Source organism: Bufo bufo, chromosome 10, assembly GCF_905171765.1.
Source record: "Bufo bufo chromosome 10, aBufBuf1.1, whole genome shotgun sequence".
Lineage (NCBI taxonomy): Eukaryota > Metazoa > Chordata > Amphibia > Anura > Bufonidae > Bufo > Bufo bufo.
This window is the reverse complement of record NC_053398.1, coordinates 375,528-397,265: the sequence shown is the minus strand read 5'-3', so window position 1 is coordinate 397,265 and position 21,738 is coordinate 375,528. Positions and strand designations below refer to the sequence as shown.

General features: G+C 45.8%; 1 protein-coding gene across 2 annotated transcripts in view; it reads right to left on the bottom strand.

The window, feature by feature from the left end:
- Positions 1 to 21,738, bottom strand: part of LOC120980829 (tetraspanin-8-like) — a 94,649-nt gene that overhangs the window by 9,215 nt on the left and 63,696 nt on the right. The window contains exons 1-3 of one of the 2 annotated variants that reach the window (XM_040410146.1): positions 8,219 to 8,259; positions 3,988 to 4,050; positions 2,837 to 2,961 (exon numbers count right to left, since the gene is read on the bottom strand). In XM_040410146.1, the coding sequence (XP_040266080.1) occupies positions 2,837 to 2,923 (87 nt within the window). In that variant the 5' untranslated portion in view covers positions 2,924 to 2,961; positions 3,988 to 4,050; positions 8,219 to 8,259. Of the gene's footprint in view, positions 1 to 2,836; positions 2,962 to 3,987; positions 4,051 to 8,218; positions 8,260 to 21,738 lie in introns of those variants that run through there. The other variant, XM_040410147.1, reaches the window with a different exon arrangement.

Below are 21,738 nucleotides of genomic sequence, written 5' to 3'. Positions count from 1 at the left end.
GAAGGTGTTGGAGGCGCTAAGTGATTATGGGAAGGTGACAGGTTATAGGATCAATGTGGATAAAAGTCAACTATTGTCTCTAGGGCGAAAACCGCAGCCAGGGGCCCGTACGATGAATGGGGTTGAGGTTCGGAAAGATTACATAACTTACCTGGGCATTAAGATAGGTCGCACCCCGAGCTCGCTGTATACACTAAATTATCCCCCTCTTTTCTCAAAGATAGAATCTGAGTGGGAAAAATGGAAGGAGTTGCCCTTATCCCTGTGTGGTAGAGCCCACTTAGTCAAAATGATGAGTTTCCCGAAACTACTGTACCCATTTCAAATGATTCCTTTGTTGCTGAGACATGCAGATGTGGTGAGGATGCAACGAGCGTTTAATCGCTTCCTATGGAAAACTAAACGACCGCGTATTGCTTATGCCAAGCTGACAATGTTAAAGTACGAGGGGGGGCTACAACTTCCCAATATCCGTCATTATAATCTAGCGGCGTTATTTAGACACGCACGGGACTGGGTATGGAATACCGGATTCTACTCAGCGACTTTGCTTGAGGGAGAATTTAGAGGCCCTACTACATTCCAGGCTAAGGGACATCCCAGCGTCAACTAGACAGGCCGTCTTGTTAAAAGACACTATAGTGGCATGGAAGGCTATCAGAAAGATCTATGGGCTCCCTTACTACATTTCTCCTAGCATGCCGCTGTGGACACTCCCGGCTTTTCCCCAAGGTAGGGAGAATATCTTATTTCAGGGATGGAGGGACAAAAACATCACCAGACTTAGTGATCTACTGCTGGATAACACGGTCCAATGGCAATCATGGGAACAGTTCAAACAGAAATATGACATGCGAGACGCACACTATCTCCCTTACCAGCAGATCAAGAGTTATTGTAAAGCACAGGCGAGCTCTTCAGGAGACTTGGAGAATCTGGCATGGTTCACAGCTTTGCTAGGCAGAAGTGGTTCCTGCATGTCTTTGTCAGATCTGCACAATAGGATTCATAATATCCAAACAATAGGTTTGGTGAAAGGGGCATACAAGCCCTGGGAAAGAGAGCTGCAGGACCAAAACATTGCAAAAAAAATGAGAGTGGGTCTTGACTTGGTAAGGCGGGCCACATATAATGAACAGTGGAGAGAATCGCAACTAAGACTTATGCATAGGGCGACGTATGCCTTTAATTTGTCATATCGAGACGCTCCTGCCCATTACCTGCGGAAATGCCCCAAGTGCAATCTCCCAAGAGCTGGGCTTTTGCATGCTATATGGGAATGCCCGAAAGTGAACCCCTTGTGGCAAAAATCTGTAGATACAATAAAAGAAGTTTGGGGGGAAACGGTGGGATTATCACCCCAACAGTGCATTTTTCACTATATACCCATAAATCAGGATGAGGAAATGGGTACAGTAGTCACCAAAGGAGGGGTACATCTTATGTTGATGGCTGTAAAGAAAGCCCTTTTAAGGCATTGGTTGGAAGGGGAAGTGCCGTCTCGGGAAGAGGTGATGGGTATGATGAAAGCGGTCCTTTATTTGGAGAGGCTTGAGGTAGAACAGGACAAGGAGCGTTTGGTCAAGAAGTTTATCAAAAAATGGAGGACCTTTGCCGAGAAGCTGCTGTCATGTAGCGAGACTTATGGACCCGTTCAGGTTGACGAAATGGTACCTGGAAGAGCAACTGGCTAATAGACTAGGGAAATTGGAAACATAATTTGGATGGAGGGAGCTTCCGATACACATGTAAAGCAAACAGAAAGCATTAGTGTCTCAAATCAGGGTTCCTGGTTGGGGGGGGGGCGATGGATTGTTGAGGGGAGGGCAGGGAAAAATTAAAAATGATGTGGAAAGATGGACTTGAGTGATGATCAATGATATGTATTATCAAGCGAAAATGTAATTATTTTCTGTATGGTACTAATATTTGTACTGTATGTAATCTTCCACTTCAATAAAAAGAGGTTTAAAAGAAAAAAAAACAAACCAGTAGACAGCCTGCAGGTATGGACGACCCCGGCCCTCCGCATCAGCTCTACTCCTGGTTCAAGTGTCCTATGTAATAAAGCGGACGGGGTAGAGGCAGCGCCATAAAGAATGCCACGTAAAACTCTTTTTTTTGGTCTGGGGAAAGTTCAGCTCTTTCCACAATTTATTCTAGATGACAGATTGTTTAGGGTCTGGTCCGGTCTATAGAGTCAGAGTCATTCTTAGGGATCTGGATTAATTGCCTGCAAAATTCTCAGTATAAAACAGGCCCATTATAATGGTGAAATACCGCATTGTATTAGGGCGTCTATTCATGCACCTGAGCAGTCCTAGTACCATACACCGCCAGATCAGAGGCTACGGAGGCACATGTGGGAGCCATGTTACAGTCCTTACTCTACTGCTTCAGAGATCGCCTTTCTTGGTGGTCGGACTGGAGGGGCCGACGCTGAAGCGCTACCTTCCCGCCTGATCTCATTAAAATAAAAAAAGATTAAAGATCAGATGATGAATGCTTTGGAAACATTTCCCAGGGTAGGAATCAACCCCAAAGTTCCTGGGATTTGTGCGCCGAGTCCCGGGATGCTTTGTGAATAGCGAGCCTCTGTGCTCAGGGTTTCGGCGCACCCTCTTATAGTTTTTATGGTTCTTTTATTGATACGAAGTAAAGATTACAATGAAGGAAGATTCTGAGGGACAGGAGCGGAGTTCTCCTCCTTGTAGGCGTTTTGTCTGCACACAGAGAATTGTATTTGATCGATTCGTATAAGATAATGACCCCCCCCCCTCTCTCCCGGTTCCTGAAGGTTCGTGCGGCTCCAGACTGTATATAAGGAAACACGTACCAGAAGAAGGAGACAAGGACACTCCTTTACGGCTCCGCAGCATCCCAGAAATCCAAGCACCATAATTATGGCTCCCGCTGCTATCATAACATCGACTGCAGAGAACACATAACTTATCTCAGTTTCTAGGAGAAAATAAGAAAGGAGGTTTTCCGGAAACTTTACTACATTTACCATAAAGCAGAAAACAACAGTCTGACCCAGAACAATTAGCAGCAGAGCTGGCAATTTGGTCAGCACTCGGGGCCCAAGGCTGCCCAAAGTGCGCAGAAATCTCTACAAATTCTGGCAAAATCCATCACAAAACTGCTTTGCACAATTACCCATGGCAAAAAAGTGCAGGATATGCAGAAGACGCATGCGCAGATATGTGACTGTTAAAAAGGACCTGCACAGAAAAGGTCACCTCAGCAGCAGGTCCTGAGCAGCAGAGGAGGAGTGTGTCTCTGTAGGGTCTGAGGCCTGTATTTAGGGTGTCTGGTCTGGGGTCTGTATAAGGAGACTGGTCCTAGATCTGTAACTACAGTATTTAGGGGTCTTATGGAGTAGTCTGTAATGTATAGTTTCAGAGGTTTGGTCAGAGATCCGTGATTATTATTTGGCCTATATTTGCTTAGAGGGGTTTGTGTTTATTCCTGTGTCTGTATTTCTTTAGGAATCAGGTCTGGGGTCTATTTGTTTTGTGATACTATACAGGCTGAGGCTGCAGAAGTGAGGAGCCAGAAGTAAACTCAGCAGAGAAATCATCATGGTGGTCTGGGATGGATGGAGAAGAAAAGGAACGTCAATGCCTACAATAAGAGCAGACTGGATTCACAGAAGAGCAGTCGCCCTCCCTGAAATGTCTGTTATAAGAAATATCTGTGTAGCCCAGGGCTAATAGACAAGCAGGTGTCATCATTCCCTGTGTCTAATAAGGTCACTGATGAGAACTGCCTGTATGTGCCTTCTCCACGTTTACGCTGCTTTATTTCACATCTTATCAAATCATTGAGATTTTGGTTCAGATTGGTTTGGACACAGGTGGTTGTAGAGAGGCTCACATATAGCATTACATATATTATTACATTACATTATTACATTGCATATATTATTACATTACATATATTATTACATTACATTATTACATTGCATATATTGGCCGTACTCACCTGCTTATTTTCTGCACTGACTCGAAGCCATATGGAGACTCCCAAAATAACACAACCGCAGACCTGCCAAGCAAAAATTACATCAAATAGTAAATCATCCGCATGCTGAGCGGTCCCTGGGCCTTATATTAAAACCTTCCCGACATGTGACGAACATATATGTCACAGCGGAGTTTTTGGAGCGGGCTTTAGAAATACAATTTTTAACATGATAAAACAGCATACACTGTAAAAAAAAAAAAAAAGAACTCCCATTTACTGTATAAAAAAATAAAAACAATATAAAGTTGGTATCAGCGTAATCGTACTGAGCCGCAGAACACGGCTATTAAGTTGTTTTTACTGCAGTGAAATCAGTAAAAAGAAAACCCCCCCAAAAAAGCGGCGGAACAGTCTTTATATCTAACTGCCTTTTTTTTTTTAAGTTTTGCAATTCATCATTAAAGGGAACCTGTCACCGGGATTTTGTGTAAAGAGCTGAGGACATGGGTTGCTAGATGGCCGCTAGCACATCCGCAATATCCAGTCCCCATAGCTCTGTGTTTGTTTGTTTTTTACACAATAAAAGCAAAGATTTGATACATATGCAAATTAACCTGAGATGAGATACATTTGCATATGTATCAAATAGTTTTTTTTTACACAATGAAAGCACACAGAGCTATGGGGACTGGATATTGCGGATGTGCTAGCGGCCATCTAGCAGCCCATGTCCTCAGCTCTATACACAAAATCCCGGTGACAGGTTCCCTTTAAATGCTGCTATTAAAAGATACAACTCTTACTGCAAAAAGCCTCCTATAGCTGCATACGGGGCGTAAAAACCCAAGAGCAGAATATACAATCAGTGACACAGTCCTAACCTCAGTATCTGAGGAAAGGGGTTTAGGGGTCATTATTTCAGAAGACTTAAAGGTAGGCAGACCATGTCATAGAGCAGCAGGAGATGCTAGCAGAATGCTGGGGTGTATAGGGAGAGGCATTACCAGTAGACAGAGGGGGCGCTCATGCCGCTCTACAGAGCACTAGTGAGACCTCATCTGGAGTATTGTGCTCAGTACTGGAGACCATATCTCCAGAAGGATATCGATACTTTGGAGAGAGTTCAGAGAAGAGACACTAAACCGGTCCATGGATTGCAGGATAAAACTTACCAGGAAAGATTAAAGGACCTTAACATGTATAGCTTGGAAGAAAGACGAGACCGAGGGGAGATGAGAGAAACTGCTAAATACATAAAGGGAATCAACAAGGTGAAAGAGGAGGGAAGATTTAAAAGAAGAAAAACTGCTACAAGAGGACATAGTGTTAAATCAGAGGGGCAAAGGTTTAAAAGTAATATCAGGAAGTATTACTTTACTGAGAGAGTAGTGGATGCATGGAATAGCCTTCCTGCAGAAGTGGTAGCTGCAAATACATGCAGCGTCCCACTCAGGACACGTGGGAACTGCAAAATTACTGTGAAACGGCATTATCCTACTGCATGTCATTTTGTATTGCAACACCTGTTGTATCCCAGTTCATAGGCTGGTCTGGTGCAATTTATACATCCCACCACTAGATGGGGATAGCACTTAGGTCATATAAATACTTAGGTCAGGCCTAGTGTAAAAAAAGGAATCAGTTAGTCTGTACAGTCGTGGCGAAAAGTTTTGAGAATTACATAAATATTGGAAATTGGAAAAGTTGCTGCTTAAGTTTTTATAATAGCAATTTGCATCTACTCCAGAATGTTATGAAGAGTGATCAGATGAATTGCATAGTCCTTCTTTGCCATGAAAATTAACTTAATCCCAAAAAAACCTTTCCACTGCATTTCATTGCTGTCATTAAAGGACCTGCTGAGATCATTTCAGTAATCGTCTTGTTAACTCAGGTGAGAATGTTGACGAGCACAAGGCTGGAGATCATTATGTCAGGCTGATTGGGTTAAAATGGCAGACTTGACATGTTAAAAGGAGGGTAATGCTTGAAATCATTGTTCTTCCATTGTTAACCATGGTGACCTGCAAAGAAACGCGTGCAGCCATCATTGCGTTGCATAAAAATGGCTTCACAGGCAAGGATATTGTGGCTACTAAGATTGCACCTCAATCAACCATTTATAGGATCATCAAGAACTTCAAGGAAAGAGGTTCAATTCTTAGGAAGGCTTCAGGGCGCCCAAGAAAGTCCAGCAAGCTCCAGGATCGTCTCCTAAAGAGGATTCAGCTGCGGGATCGGAGTGCCACCAGTGCAGAGCTTGCTCAGGAATGGCAGCAGGCAGGTGTGAGCGCATCTGCACGCACAGTGAGGCCAAGACTTTTGGAAGATGGCCTGGTGTCAAGAAGGGCAGCAAAGAAGCCACTTCTCTCCAAAAAAAACATCAGGAACAGATTGATCTTCTGCAGAAAGTCTGGTGAATGGACTGCTGAGGACTGGGGCAAAGTCATATTCTCCGATGAAGCCTCTTTCCGATTGTTTGGGGCATCTGGAAAAAGGCTTGTCCGGAGAAGAAAAGGTGAGCGCTACCATCAGTCCTGTGTCATGCCAACAGAAAAGCATCCTGAGACCATTCATGTGTGGGGTGGCTTCTCATCCAAGGGAGTGGGCTCACTCACAATTTTGCCCAAAAACACAGCCATGAATAAAGAATGGCACCAAAAAACCCTCCAACAGCAACTTCTTCCAACAATCCAGCAACAGTTTGGTGAAGAACAATGCATTTTCCAGCACGATGGAGCACCGTGCCATAAGGCAAAAGTGATAACTAAGTGGCTCGGGGACCAAAACGTTGACATTTTGGGTCCATGGCCTGGAAACTCCCCAGATCTTAATCCCATTGAGAACTTGTGGTCAATCCTCAAGAGGCGGCTGGACAAACAAAAACCCACTAATTCTGACAAACTCCAAGAAGTGATTATGAAAGAATAGGTTGTATCAGTCAGGAATTGGCCCAGAAGGTGATTGAGAGCATGCGCAGTCGGATTGCAGAGGTCCTGAAAAAGAAGGGCCAACACTGCAAATACTGACTCTTTGCATAAATGTCATGTAATTGTCGATAAAAGCCTTTGAAACGTATGAAGTGCGTGTAATTATATTTCACTACATCACAGAAACAACTGAAACAAAGATCTAACAGCAGTTTAGCAGCAAACTTTGTGAAAACTAATATTTGTGTCATTCTCAAAACTTTTGGCCACGACTGTAGTTCGTTTTGAGAGAGTGCAGATCTAGCACTTCTGCTCAGCAAAAAGTCTAGTCCTGGAAGGGACAAAAGAAAGGAAAGACTAAAATCCAAAGGATAAAAGCCACTATCCAGGCATCAAAGACCTTTGGGAACCCAGGTGAAGGATACTTCAGCCACAGGCAACCTCACCAAATTACTCTGGTTTACTAGGGACCTGAAGCAGAGTCACCTACCAGAAATCCTTATACAGGACCTTCAAGCCAAGCTAAACCCAGCCAAACCTATTAACAGTGGATCAACAGAATTCCTCTAAATTGCAAAGGACTGTATTCTGTCTGGATGTAAATGCCGCAACTGGAACCAACATCAGTAAAAGTTGTGAGTTGTATCCTACCACTGTCTACTTCATTCTTCAACGTCACTACAATTGGTCGTACCACCATTAACGGTACTGGCGTCACGACAAATACCACCAAGGGACCCAGCCGCCACAAACACCCTAAACACCACTGCCATCAAGGGCACCTCAACCACCATCTTGGCTGATGCTTTCCTACCACAGAGCGTGCCCCGGAGGATTTCGTGTTGTCTTCCTCATCACTGTGCTGCCGGCCCAGGGAGGCTTTCTGCTAACCGTGAGTAAACCGATGAACTGTATTATTACTGGCCCCTCATCGGCCCACCGTGCACCTCACGTGTAGCCCCTGCGGTTCTGGCTGGCTGCATACAGTGAAGGAGTTTAAGCATGCATGGGATAGGCATAAGTCCATCCTTCATATAAGATAGGGCCGGGGGCTATCCATAGTATTCAGTATATTGGGCAGACTAGATGGGCCAAATGGTTCTTATCTGCCGACACATTCTATGTTTCTATCAACAGCAACACCAAGTTATCACCCTTGAAGGTGGGGAAACAAAAACTGGCTGCAACAGGAAGAGGATCCTTAATTCTCAGCGGGTCATAAGTCATCCACCTAACATGGGGCGGCAGAGGCTCGGTGGAAGTGCACAGTACATCACACACATTGACAAGGTCTGCTCCACCTGTAAATGGTCACTTACCCAGAATATGAAGTTAAATAGGAACATACTGTACTTCATACATTTGCTCACTCCAGCCATGTTCAGAAGCTGCTCCTTACACTGAATTTGAGAAAATAAGTTTATAACAAGGTGTGGGCGCAAATATAAGAGGGAGCTAACTATTAACCAAGTCACAGGGATGTCGTCCAAATGAGTCGGATGTCCGGTCTGCACAATATTTTGGGCATGTATATGTAAATGTTGGCGGTGGCGAGTTACTGCAAGGTTTCTAGGCTCCATGTTCAAGGTGCTACGCAATGACATGAAGACACCCCGGCAGAATGTTCAAGGGATTACAGTACAGTAACATCCGGTGATTCACAGGTGATGTCTGACTGGAGTCATTCACTTTCCCTTTTCTTCTCCATCTGTCCTGGGCCGCCATGATGACTTCTCCTGACCATGACTTACCTCTGCAAAGTTTGCTGCCCAAACATCTTTGATTCCTTACTTTTGCAGCAGCTACCCACCTATTCCTGTGTATACATCAGTGTTTACTCTAATGATCACTTACTTGCAGTCCAGCATTATTGGAGAGTCATGTGACCTGTACCATCCATCAGCAGCCCCCACTAACACACTGCAGACAGACTGTGCATCCTCTAGTTCAATATATGTCTGTATCTCACAGGAATAGAGAGAGACTTTCTTCCAAATTATATAAATATCATCTCTATGATCAGTGCAGGAGAGAACTGGATATTTTTCAGCTTCCTGAGTGGTCTGTGTGGAGGGAGGGGGCGGTCTGTGTAGAGGGAGGGGGCAGTCTGTGTAGAGGGAGGGGGCGGTCTGTGTGGAGGGAGGGGGCGGTCTGTGTGGAGGGAGGGGGCGGTCTGTGTGGAGGGAGGGGGCGGTCTGTGTAAAGGGAGGGGGCGGTCTGTGTAGAGGGAGGGGGCGGTCTGTGTGGAGAGAGGGGGCGGTCTGTGTAGAGGGAGGGAGCGGTCTGTGTGGAGGGAGGGAGCGGTCTGTGTAGAGGGAGGGGGCGGTCTGTGTGGAGAGAGGGGGCGGTCTGTGTGGAGGGAGGGGGCGGTCTGTGTGGAGGGAGGGAGCGGTCTGTGTGGAGGGAGAGGGCGGTCTGTGTGGAGGGAGGGGGCGGTCTGTGTGGAGGGAGGGAGCGGTCTGTGTGGAGGGAGGGGGCGGTCTGTGTGGAGGGAGGGGGCGGTCTGTGTGGAGGGAGGGGGCGGTCTGTGTGGAGGGAGGGGGCGGTCTGTGTGGAGGGAGGGGGCGATCTGTGTGGAGGGAGAGGGCGGTCTGTGTGGAGGGAGGGGGCGGTCTGTGTGGAGGGAGGGGGCGGTCTGTGTGGAGGGAGGGGGCGGTCTGTGTGGAGGGAGGGGGCGATCTGTGTGGAGGGAGAGGGCGGTCTGTGTGGAGGGAGGGGGCGGTCTGTGTGGAGGGAGGGGGCGGTCTGTGTGGAGGGAGGGGGCGGTCTGTGTGGAGAGAGGGGGCGGTCTGTGTGGAGGGAGGGGGCGGTCTGTGTGGAGGGAGGGAGCGGTCTGTGTGGAGGGAGAGGGCGGTCTGTGTGGAGGGAGGGGGCGGTCTGTGTGGAGGGAGGGAGCGGTCTGTGTGGAGGGAGGGGGCGGTCTGTGTGGAGGGAGGGGGCGGTCTGTGTGGAGGGAGGGGGCGGTCTGTGTGGAGGGAGGGGGCGATCTGTGTGGAGGGAGAGGGCGGTCTGTGTGGAGGGAGGGGGCGGTCTGTGTGGAGGGAGGGGGCGGTCTGTGTGGAGGGAGAGGGCGGTCTGTGTGGAGGGAGGGGGCGGTCTGTGTGGAGGGAGGGGGCGGTCTGTGTGGAGGGAGGGGGCGGTCTGTGTGGAGGGAGAGGGCGGTCTGTGTGGAGGGAGGGGGCGGTCTGTGTGGAGGGAGGGGGCGGTCTGTGTGGAGGGAGGGGGCGGTCTGTGTGGAGGGAGGGGGCGGTCTGTGTGGAGGGAGGGGGCGGTCTGTGTGGAGGGAGGGGGCGGTCTGTGTGGAGGGAGGGGGCGGTCTGTGTGGAGGGAGGGGGCGGTCTGTGTGGAGGGAGAGGGCGGTCTGTGTGGAGGGAGGGGGCGGTCTGTGTGGAGGGAGGGGGCGGTCTGTGTGGAGGGAGGGGGCGGTCTGTGTGGAGGGAGAGGGCGGTCTGTGTGGAGGGAGGGGGCGGTCTGTGTAGAGGGAGCGGTCTGTGTAGAGGGAGGGGGCGATCTGTGTGGAGGGAGAGGGCGGTCTGTGTGGAGGGAGGGGGCGGTCTGTGTTAAATAATGTGAGTTATTAATTGACATTTAATATAAAAGGATGTATTACACTACACACTGACACCATCTATAGTGATACACAAGGGTGATGGGAGGTCTGTATGAGAACGTCAAGACCTATATTTGAAGTCTCCATATATGTATAAGCCCATCCATTAGACACGCCCGTATCTATGGTATAAATGACTGACAGAGACAGACAAGGGGGTCGTCTTTTTACTCTCACTCTGTTGGGGGTTATTTTTGCTGCTGAAGAAGATAGAAGACACACATGGAGCCTGAGAAGGAATTCCTCCCCTTCAGAAAGGATACTTTACGGATATTCATATTCACGCATAGACAATAGACTAAGACTTTTCCTAAACCATTTTTGTAAGTAATCAACTTTTATAAAGACTGAAAATAAATCGCATTATTCATTTTTTTTTTTATAACTCTTGTTGAATCCTGGTGATGAGTCCTCCATGTTCTTTACTTCAAAATAACTCATACACTATATTTGGAAAGGATTACCAAATTAGTTCGATATTTTTCATAAATATTTATATTACATTTGGAGATATATTACAATTGGCGAACTACCATACCACTATATAAATGTTGAAGAGGGGAAAGAGTGAACTCAAAAAGAATCATCAAGCTTTAATAAGTCAGAGAATCTAATCTTCTGAAGGAGGACAACAAGTGCCAGACGTACCAAGACGTGCTTATGACAGAAGCCCAGCCTTGAATCTACTGAGGTTGTGAGTATGAAAATAATACATTCTATTGCTGATAAGAGTAGCCTACAATTTACATTTATGCCTAGTGAACAGTTAGATCTGCAGACAATATGGTTTACTTTATATGCAGAATGTGAGCAGGAAAATATAAAGAGAGACTAAGCGTATTTTACTCAGTAAAGAGAAAGAGAAAATATGAAATATTGTCCATATGGGGAAGGTCTTTCACAGACTAGTGTCAGGTAGATTCATGTATAATTTTACTAGTGAAGTTCCAACCACAGACGCGGTTATCTGTGAAGATGCATCAACTGAGGGTGGAATTAACCCCTTAAGGACCTAGGACGTACCGGTACGCCCTATTTCCCGAGTCCTTAAGGACCGAGGACGTACCGGTACGTCCTGACTTAAAATCGGAACTCCGGCGCCGCAGGAGTTAATCGGAACGGGATTTCGGCTGAAATCATTCAGCCGGCATCCCGTAACAATGCAGGGGGGGGGTCATTTGACCCCCCCGTATCGGCGATCGCAGAAAACTGCAGGTCAATTCAGACCTGCGGTTTTCTGCGTTTCCGGTCCATTCGGGTGTCCTGTGACCCGATGAACCGGAAAAAGACTGCGATCGGTGGCGTAATTATACACCACCTATCGCAGTCCGAGGATTTGGAGAGGCGGTGCTGGCCCTGGTGCTGAATGCCGCTGTCCAGGGTGCTGATTGGTGCAGGGGAGAGAGGCGCGAGATTCAAACTTCCTGCGCTCCTCTCTCCCCTCCTCTTCCTGTCCAGCACCCTGACCGTGCAGCATCGTCCAGCACCAGCTCCTGTGTCCCCCTAATCGGAATCCATCACCCTCCTGCACCCATCGCCACCCAGGTAGGTTAGGGTCAGTGAGGGAGAGGCACCGTTAGGCAGGGAAAGAAGGGAAAAGTAAGTTAGAAAAAAAAAAAAAAGTACTTTTATTCCAAACTTCCAAACTTCCATCTAACCCTAACCCAGACCCCTCCTGCCACTTGCCCCCCCCACCAGCCCCCCCTACCCACCTGCCCCCCCCCACCAGCCTCCCCCCCTCACCACCACTTTTTTTTTTTCTGCGTGCGCTGACTGGCCGGCACTTTTTAGCGTCCGTCCACTGTTAGCGCATCGCCCGCCCCACCACCCCACCGACCGCTGATCAGCGTTGTACCGCTGATCAGCAAGTTTTAACTTTTTTTTTTTCTAACACTTGCCCATTTTTTTGCCTGGACTTTTTAGTACGCGAACACCCGTTGCCCCCACACACACGCACATATAATAAAGTTTGCCACACACGCACACCTACACGCACACACACCCATGGCCCGCCGGATGTTCTCGGCCGAGGAGGCATACGCCCAGATTGCCTCCGACTCAGAGCCCCAGTGAGGATGAGGATGACCCCACATTCCTTTTATCATCCGCATCCTCCTCATCATCATCTGATGACGATGAGCCACCAAGGCGGCGGAGACGCCGCCAGGCGGAGCCAGGGGCCCCACATGCTAGGGATCCTGTGGCCCACCCTAGTACGAGCCGCCCTGGGGTTCGTACTGGTTTCCCGGCCCACCAAATAAGTCCACCGGAGCCCCCTGCCGATGAACTTAGCTGGTGTCCCCCAGTGGACTTTGAGCCTGAGATTCCGGATTTTGCTGGCAATCCTGGAATCCAGATTCCCACAGTGGGGTTTACTGAAATAGACTATTTTAGTTTTTTTTTCAGTAACCCACTGGTGAATCTGATGGTGGAGCAGACGAATCTGTACGCCCAACAGTTCGTCGCTCAAAACCCAGGCTCAGTTTTGGCTAGACCCGGTGGCTGGACGCCGGTCAGTGCAGCCGAGATGAGGACATTTTGGGGCCTCGTGCTGCATATGGGTCTAGTCCAAAAACCCAGTGTCAGGCAATACTGGAGTGGGGACGTCCTATACCAGACCCCACTGTACAGTATGGTCATGATACGTCACCGGTTTGAGGCCATCCGGAAATGTCTGCATTATTCCGATAATGCAGCATGTCCACCCTGAGGTGATCCTGCCTATGACCGGCTGTATAAGATACGGCCGGTCATCGATCACTTTGGGGCCACATTTCAGCAGGCCTACGTACCTGGAAGGGAGGTCGCGGTTGATGAGTCTCTCGTTGCGTTCAAGGGGAGACTCAGTTTCCGCCAATACATTCCCACAAAGCGGGCGAGGTATGGCGTGAAGCTATACAAAATTTGTGAGAGTGCCTCAGGGTACACTTACAAATTTCGTGTGTACGAGGGGCGAGATTCCCGTATTGAACCCCCAGAATGTCCCCCCACTCTGGGTGTTAGCGGGAAACTCGTGTGGGACCTTATGTACCCACTGCTGGATAATGGTTACCACTTGTACGTGGATAACTTTTATACCAGCATTCCCTTGTTCAGGTCCCTTGCCGCCAGATCCACGTTCGCTTGTGGGACCGTGCGGAAAAATCAACGCGGCCTCCCTGCCTACCCCCTCCAGGTACCTATCCCCAGGGGTGAGACCCGTGCCCTTACCAGTGGAAACCTGTTGCTGGTCAGGTATAAGGACAAGAGGGATGTCCTTGTACTGTCCACAATCCACGGTAACGGCACCACCCCTGTCCCTGTGCGAGGTACCGCGGCAACGGTCCTCAAGCCAGATTGTATCGTCGACTACAATCGGTATATGGGAGGAGTTGATCTCTCTGATCAAGTCCTCACGCCATATAATGCCATGCGCAAAACCCGGGCATGGTACAAAAAAGTTGCGGTCTACTTGGTACAGGTTGCCATGTACAACTCTTTTGTACTATCCCGAAGCGCTGGCAGCACAGGGACATTCCTCCAGTTCTATGAGGCAGTCCTCAAGGACCTGATCTTTTCGGACCGGGAAAGAGCAGGCCGGAGTACCTCGGGAACTGGAGGCGCCAGGATCGTTCCTGGCCAACACTTTCCAGGTGTGGTCCCCCATACTGGAAAGAAGGGACGAACCCAAAAAAAGTGCAGAGTGTGTCACAAGAGGGGGATACGGAAGGACACCACTACTCAATGTGACACTTGCCCCGATCATCCGGGCCTCTGTGTTATCGATTGCTTCAGGGAGTATCACACTTCCATGGAGTACTAAATTTTTATAATCCTCAACAGTCCACTAGAGAACATAAAACACTATGGCTCTCAGACTTTGGAGACACGGAAACAATTTTTCTTTCCCCAAAAAATATTAGTTTTAGAGCAGGCATCCTCAAGCTGCGGCCCTCCAGATGTTGTAAAACTATAACTCCCAGCATGCCCAGACAACCTACAGCCATCAGCAGGGCATGGTGGGAATTGTAGTTTTACAATATCTGGAGGGCCGCAGTTTTAGGATGCCTGCTTAGTGTCTCCAAAGTCTGAGAGCCATACATATTGGGCATCGTCGCGTGCGTAAAAGTCGTCGCTATAAAAATAACTTTTGACCAAACGCCTCGGATGAACGGTGTTAAAAATATAAAATAAAAACTGTGCCAAAACACCCATTTTTGGGCAAAATTTCAATTTGAATCCATTTTGCCGGTAATAAAGCAAGGGTTAACAGCCAAACAAAACTAAATATTTATTGCCCCGATTCTGTAGTTTGCAGAAACACCCCATATGTGGTCGTAAATGGTTATATAGCCGCACGGCAGGGCATAGAACGAAGGGAACTCCATATGGTTTCTGGAAGGCAGATTTTGATGGACAGTTTTTTTTTTTACACCATGTCCCATTAGAAGCCCCCCCTGATGTAGCCTAGACTAGAAACTCCAAAAAAGTGACCCCATCTAAGAAACTACACCCCTCAAGGTATTCAAAAGTTACTTTACAAACTATGTTAACCCTTTAGGTGTTCCACAAAACCAAATAGTGAATGTAGAAACAATTTTAGAATTAAATTTTTTTGTTACATTGCCTCAAAAAAGAGTAATATAGAGCAACCAAAAACCTAATTTACCCCAAAAATAGTCCCAAAACAACAACCACCTTATCCCGTAGTTTCCTAGATGGGGTCACTTTTATGGAGTTTCTACTCTAGGGGTGCATCAGGGGGCTTGAAAGGGTACATGGTGTCAATAAACCAGTCCAGCAAAATCTGCCTTCCAAAAACCATATGACGTTCCCCTTCTTCTATGTCCTGCCGTTTAGCCAAATAGTAGTTTACGACCACATATGGGGTGTTTTTGCAAACTACAGAATCAGGGCAACCCATTTTGAGTGTTGTTTGGCAGTTAACCCTTGTTTTACTCCTGGAAAAAATTGGATTATATTGGAAAATTTTCCAAAAAATAGAAATTTCAAAATGGTTTCTCCATCTGCCATTAACTCTTGTGGAACACCTAAAGGGTTACCAAAGTTTGTAAACCCAGTTTTGAATACCTTGAGGGGTGTACTTTCTTAGATGGAGTCACTTTTTTGAAATTTCTATTCTAGGGGTGCAACAGGGGGCTTCAAATGGGACATGGTATAAACAAAACCAGTCCTGCCAAATCTGCCTTCCAAAACCCATATGGTGTTCCCCTCCTTCTATGTGCTACCGTTTGGCCAAACAGTAGTTTACGACCACATATGGGGTGTTTTTGCAAACTACAGAATCAGGGCAACCCATTTTGAGTGTTGTTTGGCAGTTAACCTTTGTTTTGCTCCTGGAAAAAATGGATTATATTGGAAAATTTTCCAAAAAATATAAATTTCAAAATTGTTTCTCCATCTGCCATTAACTCTTGTGGAAGACCTAAAGGGTTAATAAAGTTTGAAAAAACAGTTTTGAATACCTTGAGGGGTGTAGTTTCTAGAATGGGTCATTTTTGGGAGGTTTCTATTATCTAAGCCTCACAATATGACTTCAAACCTGAACTGGTCCATAAAAAGTGGGATTTTGAAGATTTCTAAAAATTTCAAAATTTGCTTCTAAACTTCTAAGCCTTGTAACATCCCCAAAAAATAAAATATCATTCCCAAAACAATTCAAGAATGAAGTAGACATATGGGGAATGTAAAGTCATCACAATTTTTGGGGGTATTACTATGTATTACAGAGGTAGAGAAACTGAAAATTTGAAATTTGCTAATTTTTCAAAATTTATGGTAAAAATTTTATTTTTTTATGCAAAAAAATTTACTTTTTTGACCCAATTTTAGCAGTGTCATGAAGTACAATATGTGACGAAAAAACAATCTCAGAACGGCCTGGGTAAGTCAAAGCGTTTTAAAGTTATGAGCACTTAAAGTGACACTGGTCAGATTTGCAAAAAATGGCCTGGTCCTTAAGGTGAAAATGAGCCCGGTCCTTAAGGGGTTAATAAAGTAGAGGAAAGTAAGAATAATGATGATTTGAGAAATCAGCAGAATGAGATGAAACACATATGTATGATCTCTGCTGAAGGTGACCTTAATCGTATAGATGAGGAAGGGTCAGTACAACTTGAGAAGACATTGCAGATCTCTGCTGAAGTTGACTACTAATACATGTAAAAGAAGCAAATATACACTTTATGAGGAACGTAGAAAGTTACATGTAATGTTTAGACCCCATTATATGATAAAACCGGTCACACACACACACAAATCCACAGATAGTAACTGTAACTAAACATAACTCTCAGGGTCAGCAATCTACAGATACCTCTATAGATCCTGCTCTGAGTCTAACAAGGTCAGATTTCTAAGGTAGATACAAGTTTAGAGACCAAAGGTAAAGATATTCAGAACCAGATGAGTTCTAAATGTGATTATCCTACCCTCCCGGGGTCTTATAGACCAATATCTTTGATAAATCAGGATCTAAAAATTCTAGCAAAGATAATGGCCAACAGGCTTGCTAGTATCCTCCCCAAATTCATTGGCTCTCACCAAGTTGGATTTGTGAAAGGCCGTTCAGCCACAATCAACATACGAATAGTCTTGGCGGTTCAAGATTGGCTCCTCAGGAGGCGACAGACGGATGAGGCGGGAAGAGAGGCCCTTTTGGCCTTAGATGCTGAAAAGGCCTTCGACAACGTTAACTGGCAATGGCTAGATCTAGTCCTGGACAAGATAGGAATTCAAGGCCCTTTTAGAGCGTTTGTCAAGGCAATTTATACCGCCCCGCAAGCTAGGATTTGTCTTCCGGGTTTCTTGTCAGAAAAATTCCAACTCCAGAAGGGCACGAGACAAGGATGCCCTCTTTCCCCACTTTTATTCAACATAGCTCTTGAGCCACTTGCTAGGTACCTGATAAATTCGGATGTCTATGAAGGAATAAAGGTGGGGAATAGGGAAATTAAACTGACGTGTTTCGCAGACGATATGCTGTTGTTTTTGCGTGACCCTACTAAGGATTTGTCAAGAGTCCTCGATACCCTAAACAAAGTGCATACTTTTACGGGGTATAAGATCAATGTAACGAAATGTCAGTTGCTGCAGGTGGGGAAGGGTTTAAGAGAAAGGCAGGAGGAAGGTCTGATCACGGTGGCACGAGATTATATAAAATATCTAGGAATTAAAATAAGTAAATCCCCGGCTATGATGTATAAGTTGAACTATGATCCGCTCATAGCTAAAATTATTCAAGAATTGCAGAGATGGCAGGAACTCCCGCTGACCCTATTAGGAAGGGCAAGCCTCATTAAAATGACAAGTTTTGCCAGGCTCTTATATCCGCTGCAAACGATACCGCTACTATTGAAACACACAGACATTAATAAGCTGCAGTCAGCATTTGTAGCTTTCTTGTGGAAGAAAAAGAGACCGCGTATAGCATATAGGAAACTCTGCCTACTAAAATGGGAGGGGGGCCTACAATTGCCAGATATATGGGGCTACAACTTGGCAGCATTATGGCGATACATCCGAGATTGGGTATGGGGAACATCACATTATGCTGATAGGGCGTTAGAACAAGAATTGATGGCGCCCTTTGACCTACATGCTCTGCTACATACCAAAACTCCGCTACTTCCAGAGAGGGCCAAACAAGCCCTGATAATCAGGGACACAATAGCGGCTTGGAAACATGTTAGAAAATTATATAAATTACCTATCTATATATCAGCTTATATGCCGTTGTGGTCCCTTCCATCCTTCCCCCAGGGGAGATCTAATAGTCTGTTTCAAAACTGGCGTAGGAAAAATGTTAAGACCCTAGGAGATTTGTTGACTGTTAATGGATTAAAGCTGCTATCTTGGGACGAAATACAGTCCAAATACTCTATATCCGCAAACCAATACTTGCAGTTTTTACAGATAAGGACATTCTGCACAGCCCAATCAAATACACTGGGTACGGAGGCAGCTATAACTAGATTTGCCTATTTGATGAACCAGACGAGCAACGGGGACTCTATTTCTACACTATACAGAAAGCTAATGAATGTTAAATTGGAGGGGGTGGCGCAGGCAGTCTTTAAAGAATGGGAGAAACAGGTAACCGATGACAAACTTACATTTAAAATACGTGAGGGGATGGACAAGATAAGGTGTGCCATTAGCAGCGAGCATTGGAGAGAAACACACTTCAGAATTATACACAGGGCAACTTATGCCTATAACCTGTCCTATGACAATGCGCCTGCACATTACTTGAGACATTGCCCCAAATGTGACATGTTCAAAGCTGATCTTTTACACGGGATTTGGGGATGTAGTAAGCTGAGAATGTACTGGGAACAAATTTGTTCATATGTTAAAGATACTTGGAATATTGAAGTTAAAGATGTTCCCCAACAATGTGTGTTCCAATTCATTCCTAGAGTCCAGGAAGATGTTGACTCACCCATAGTGGGCACCAAGGGGCCACATGTGGTATTGCTGGCGGCAAAAAAATGCATATTGAGAAAATGGCTACAACCCCAGTTGCCCACTTTGGATGAAGTCATAGGCACAGTAAAAGTACTCATGTACATGGATAGATTGGAGGCGGAGCGCAACAAGGAATCATCCATACAGTCCTTTATTAGTAAATGGAGACCATTTATTGATAGGTCACTCACCTTATATGAGAAAAAGGAGGTTATGAGACCATTTGTAGACACATCATGGTACATGAAAGCTAGAGTAGCAGGTAGCTTGGGAGATCTACTGATCTAATCTGAGATGTGTTAGCTTATTTGTAATGCTAAAGTTTATACTGTTTAATGGGAACGGGAAAATGGAAGTCAAATATAACAAAGCCACTTGTCTTTATGCTTGAGATCTTTTAGAATTACATTGTAGAGATTCCAACATTTGCAGGATGTTATAGATCTTGACTTGACTTGTTTGTTCTAGGGGGGGAGGGGGGGGGGGGGGGGGTTTAAAAATTAAAAAAAAAGTGATCTAGGCATATTCTTCTTCAACTTGCATTGCGTTATGTTAAATTGTCATTTTACTGCTTTTTGAACTTTACTTAGACGCATTGTACTAACCACTGTATATGAATGCTTGTAAACAATTGGCAAATGCCAGATCATAATAAAAAATTTTGTTTTAAAAAAAAAAAAAAAAAAATGTGATTATCCTGTCATTATTGATATAAAATTTAAGAAAATGCAGTCAATGGATTTCTTAAATGAAGAGATTTTGACATCTCTAAACCAGTCGCATTGAGCAGGATATTCCAGGATATCATCAACAGAGAAGTTATAAGAAGAGGGTAAAGTATTGGCTGGAAATAAGTCTATTGAGGACAGACATATTGGTAATAGTTTTGGCCTGGATATGGATACGATTTTGTTTTTCCCATTAAAGTTAGCTACATAAAAGTTCTAATTAATTATGAGACAATGTATGACATTAATTATTATATGGTATAAATAAGTATACAGAGGAATGTGATACTTATTGTAAAATCAGCACATTGTAGGATAAAACATGTATTTAGATTATGGCTCCATCCTCTCTCTCTTTTTGTACAAGGATATGTAGAGGTTGGAGATTATAATATATATTAATATGTATATAATTATATATATATATATATATATATATATACATACACACACATACATACACACACACACACACACACACACACATATACATACATACATACACATACATACATACATACACACACTGCTCAAAAAAATAAAGGGAACACTTAAACAACACAATGTAACTCCAAGTCAATCGCACTTCTGTGAAATCAAACTGTCCACTTAGGAAGCAACACTGAGTGACAATCAATTTCACATGCTGTTGTGCAAATGGGATAGACAACAGGTGGAAATTATAGGCAATTAGCAAGACACCCCCAATAAAGGAGTGGTTCTGCAGGTGGTGACCACAGACCACTTCTCAGTTCCTATGCTTCCTGGCTGATGTTTTGGTCACTTTTGAATGCTGGCGGTGCTTTCATCTAGTGGTAGCATGAGACGGAGTCTCCAACCCACACAAGTGGCTCAGGTAGTGCAGCTTATCCAGGATGGCACATCAATGCGAGCTGTGGCAAGAAGGTTTGCTGTGTCTGTCAGCGTAGTGTCCAGAGCATGGAGGCGCTACCAGAAGACAGGCCAGTACATCAGGAGACGTGGAGGAGGCCGTAGGAGGGCAACAACCCAGCAGCAGGACCGCTACCTCCGCCTTTGTGCACGGAGGAACAGGAGGAGCACTGCCAGAGCCCTGCAAAATGACCTCCAGCAGCCTACAAATGTGCATGTGTCTGCTCCAACGGTCAGAAACAGACTCCATGAGGGTGATATGAGGGCCTGACGTCCATAGGTGGGGGTTGTGCTTACAGCCCAACACCGTGCAGGACGTTTGGCATTTGTCAGAGAACACCAAGATTGGCAAATTCGCCACTGGCGCCCTGTGCTCTCCACAGATGAAAGCAGGTTCACACTGAGCACATGTGACAGACGTGACAGAGTCTGGAGACGCCGTGGAGAACGTTCTGCTGCCTGCAACATCTTCCAGCATGACCGGTTTGGCATTGGGTCAGTAATGGTGTGGGGTGGCATTTCTTTGGAGGGCCGCACAGCCCTCCATGTGCTCGCCAGAGGTAGCCTGACTGCCATTAGGTACGGAGATGAGCTCCTCAGACCCCTTGTGAGACCATATGCTGGTGCGGTTGGCCCTGGGTTCCTCCTAATGCAAGACAATGCTAGACCTCATGTGGCTGGAGTGTGTCAGCAGTTCCTGCAAGACGAAGGCATTGATGCTATGGACTGGCCCGCACGTTCCCCAGACCTGAATCCAATTGAGCACATCTGGGACATCATGTCTCGCTCTATCCACCAACGTCATGTTGCACCACAGACTGTCCAGGAGTTGGCAGATGCTTTAGTCCAGGTCTGGGAGGAGATCCCTCAGGAGACCGTCCGCCACCTCATCAGGAGCATGCACAGGCGTTGTAGGGAGGTCATACAGGCACGTGGAGGCCACACACACTACTGAGCCTCATTTTGACTTGTTTTAAGGACATTACATCAAAGTTGGATCAGCCTGTAGTGTGTTTTTCCACTTTAATTTTGAGTGTGACTCCAAATCCAGACCTCCATGGGTTGAAAAATTTGATTTCCATTTTTTTATTTGTGTGATTTTGTTGTCAGCTCATTTAACTATGTAAAGAACAAAGTATTT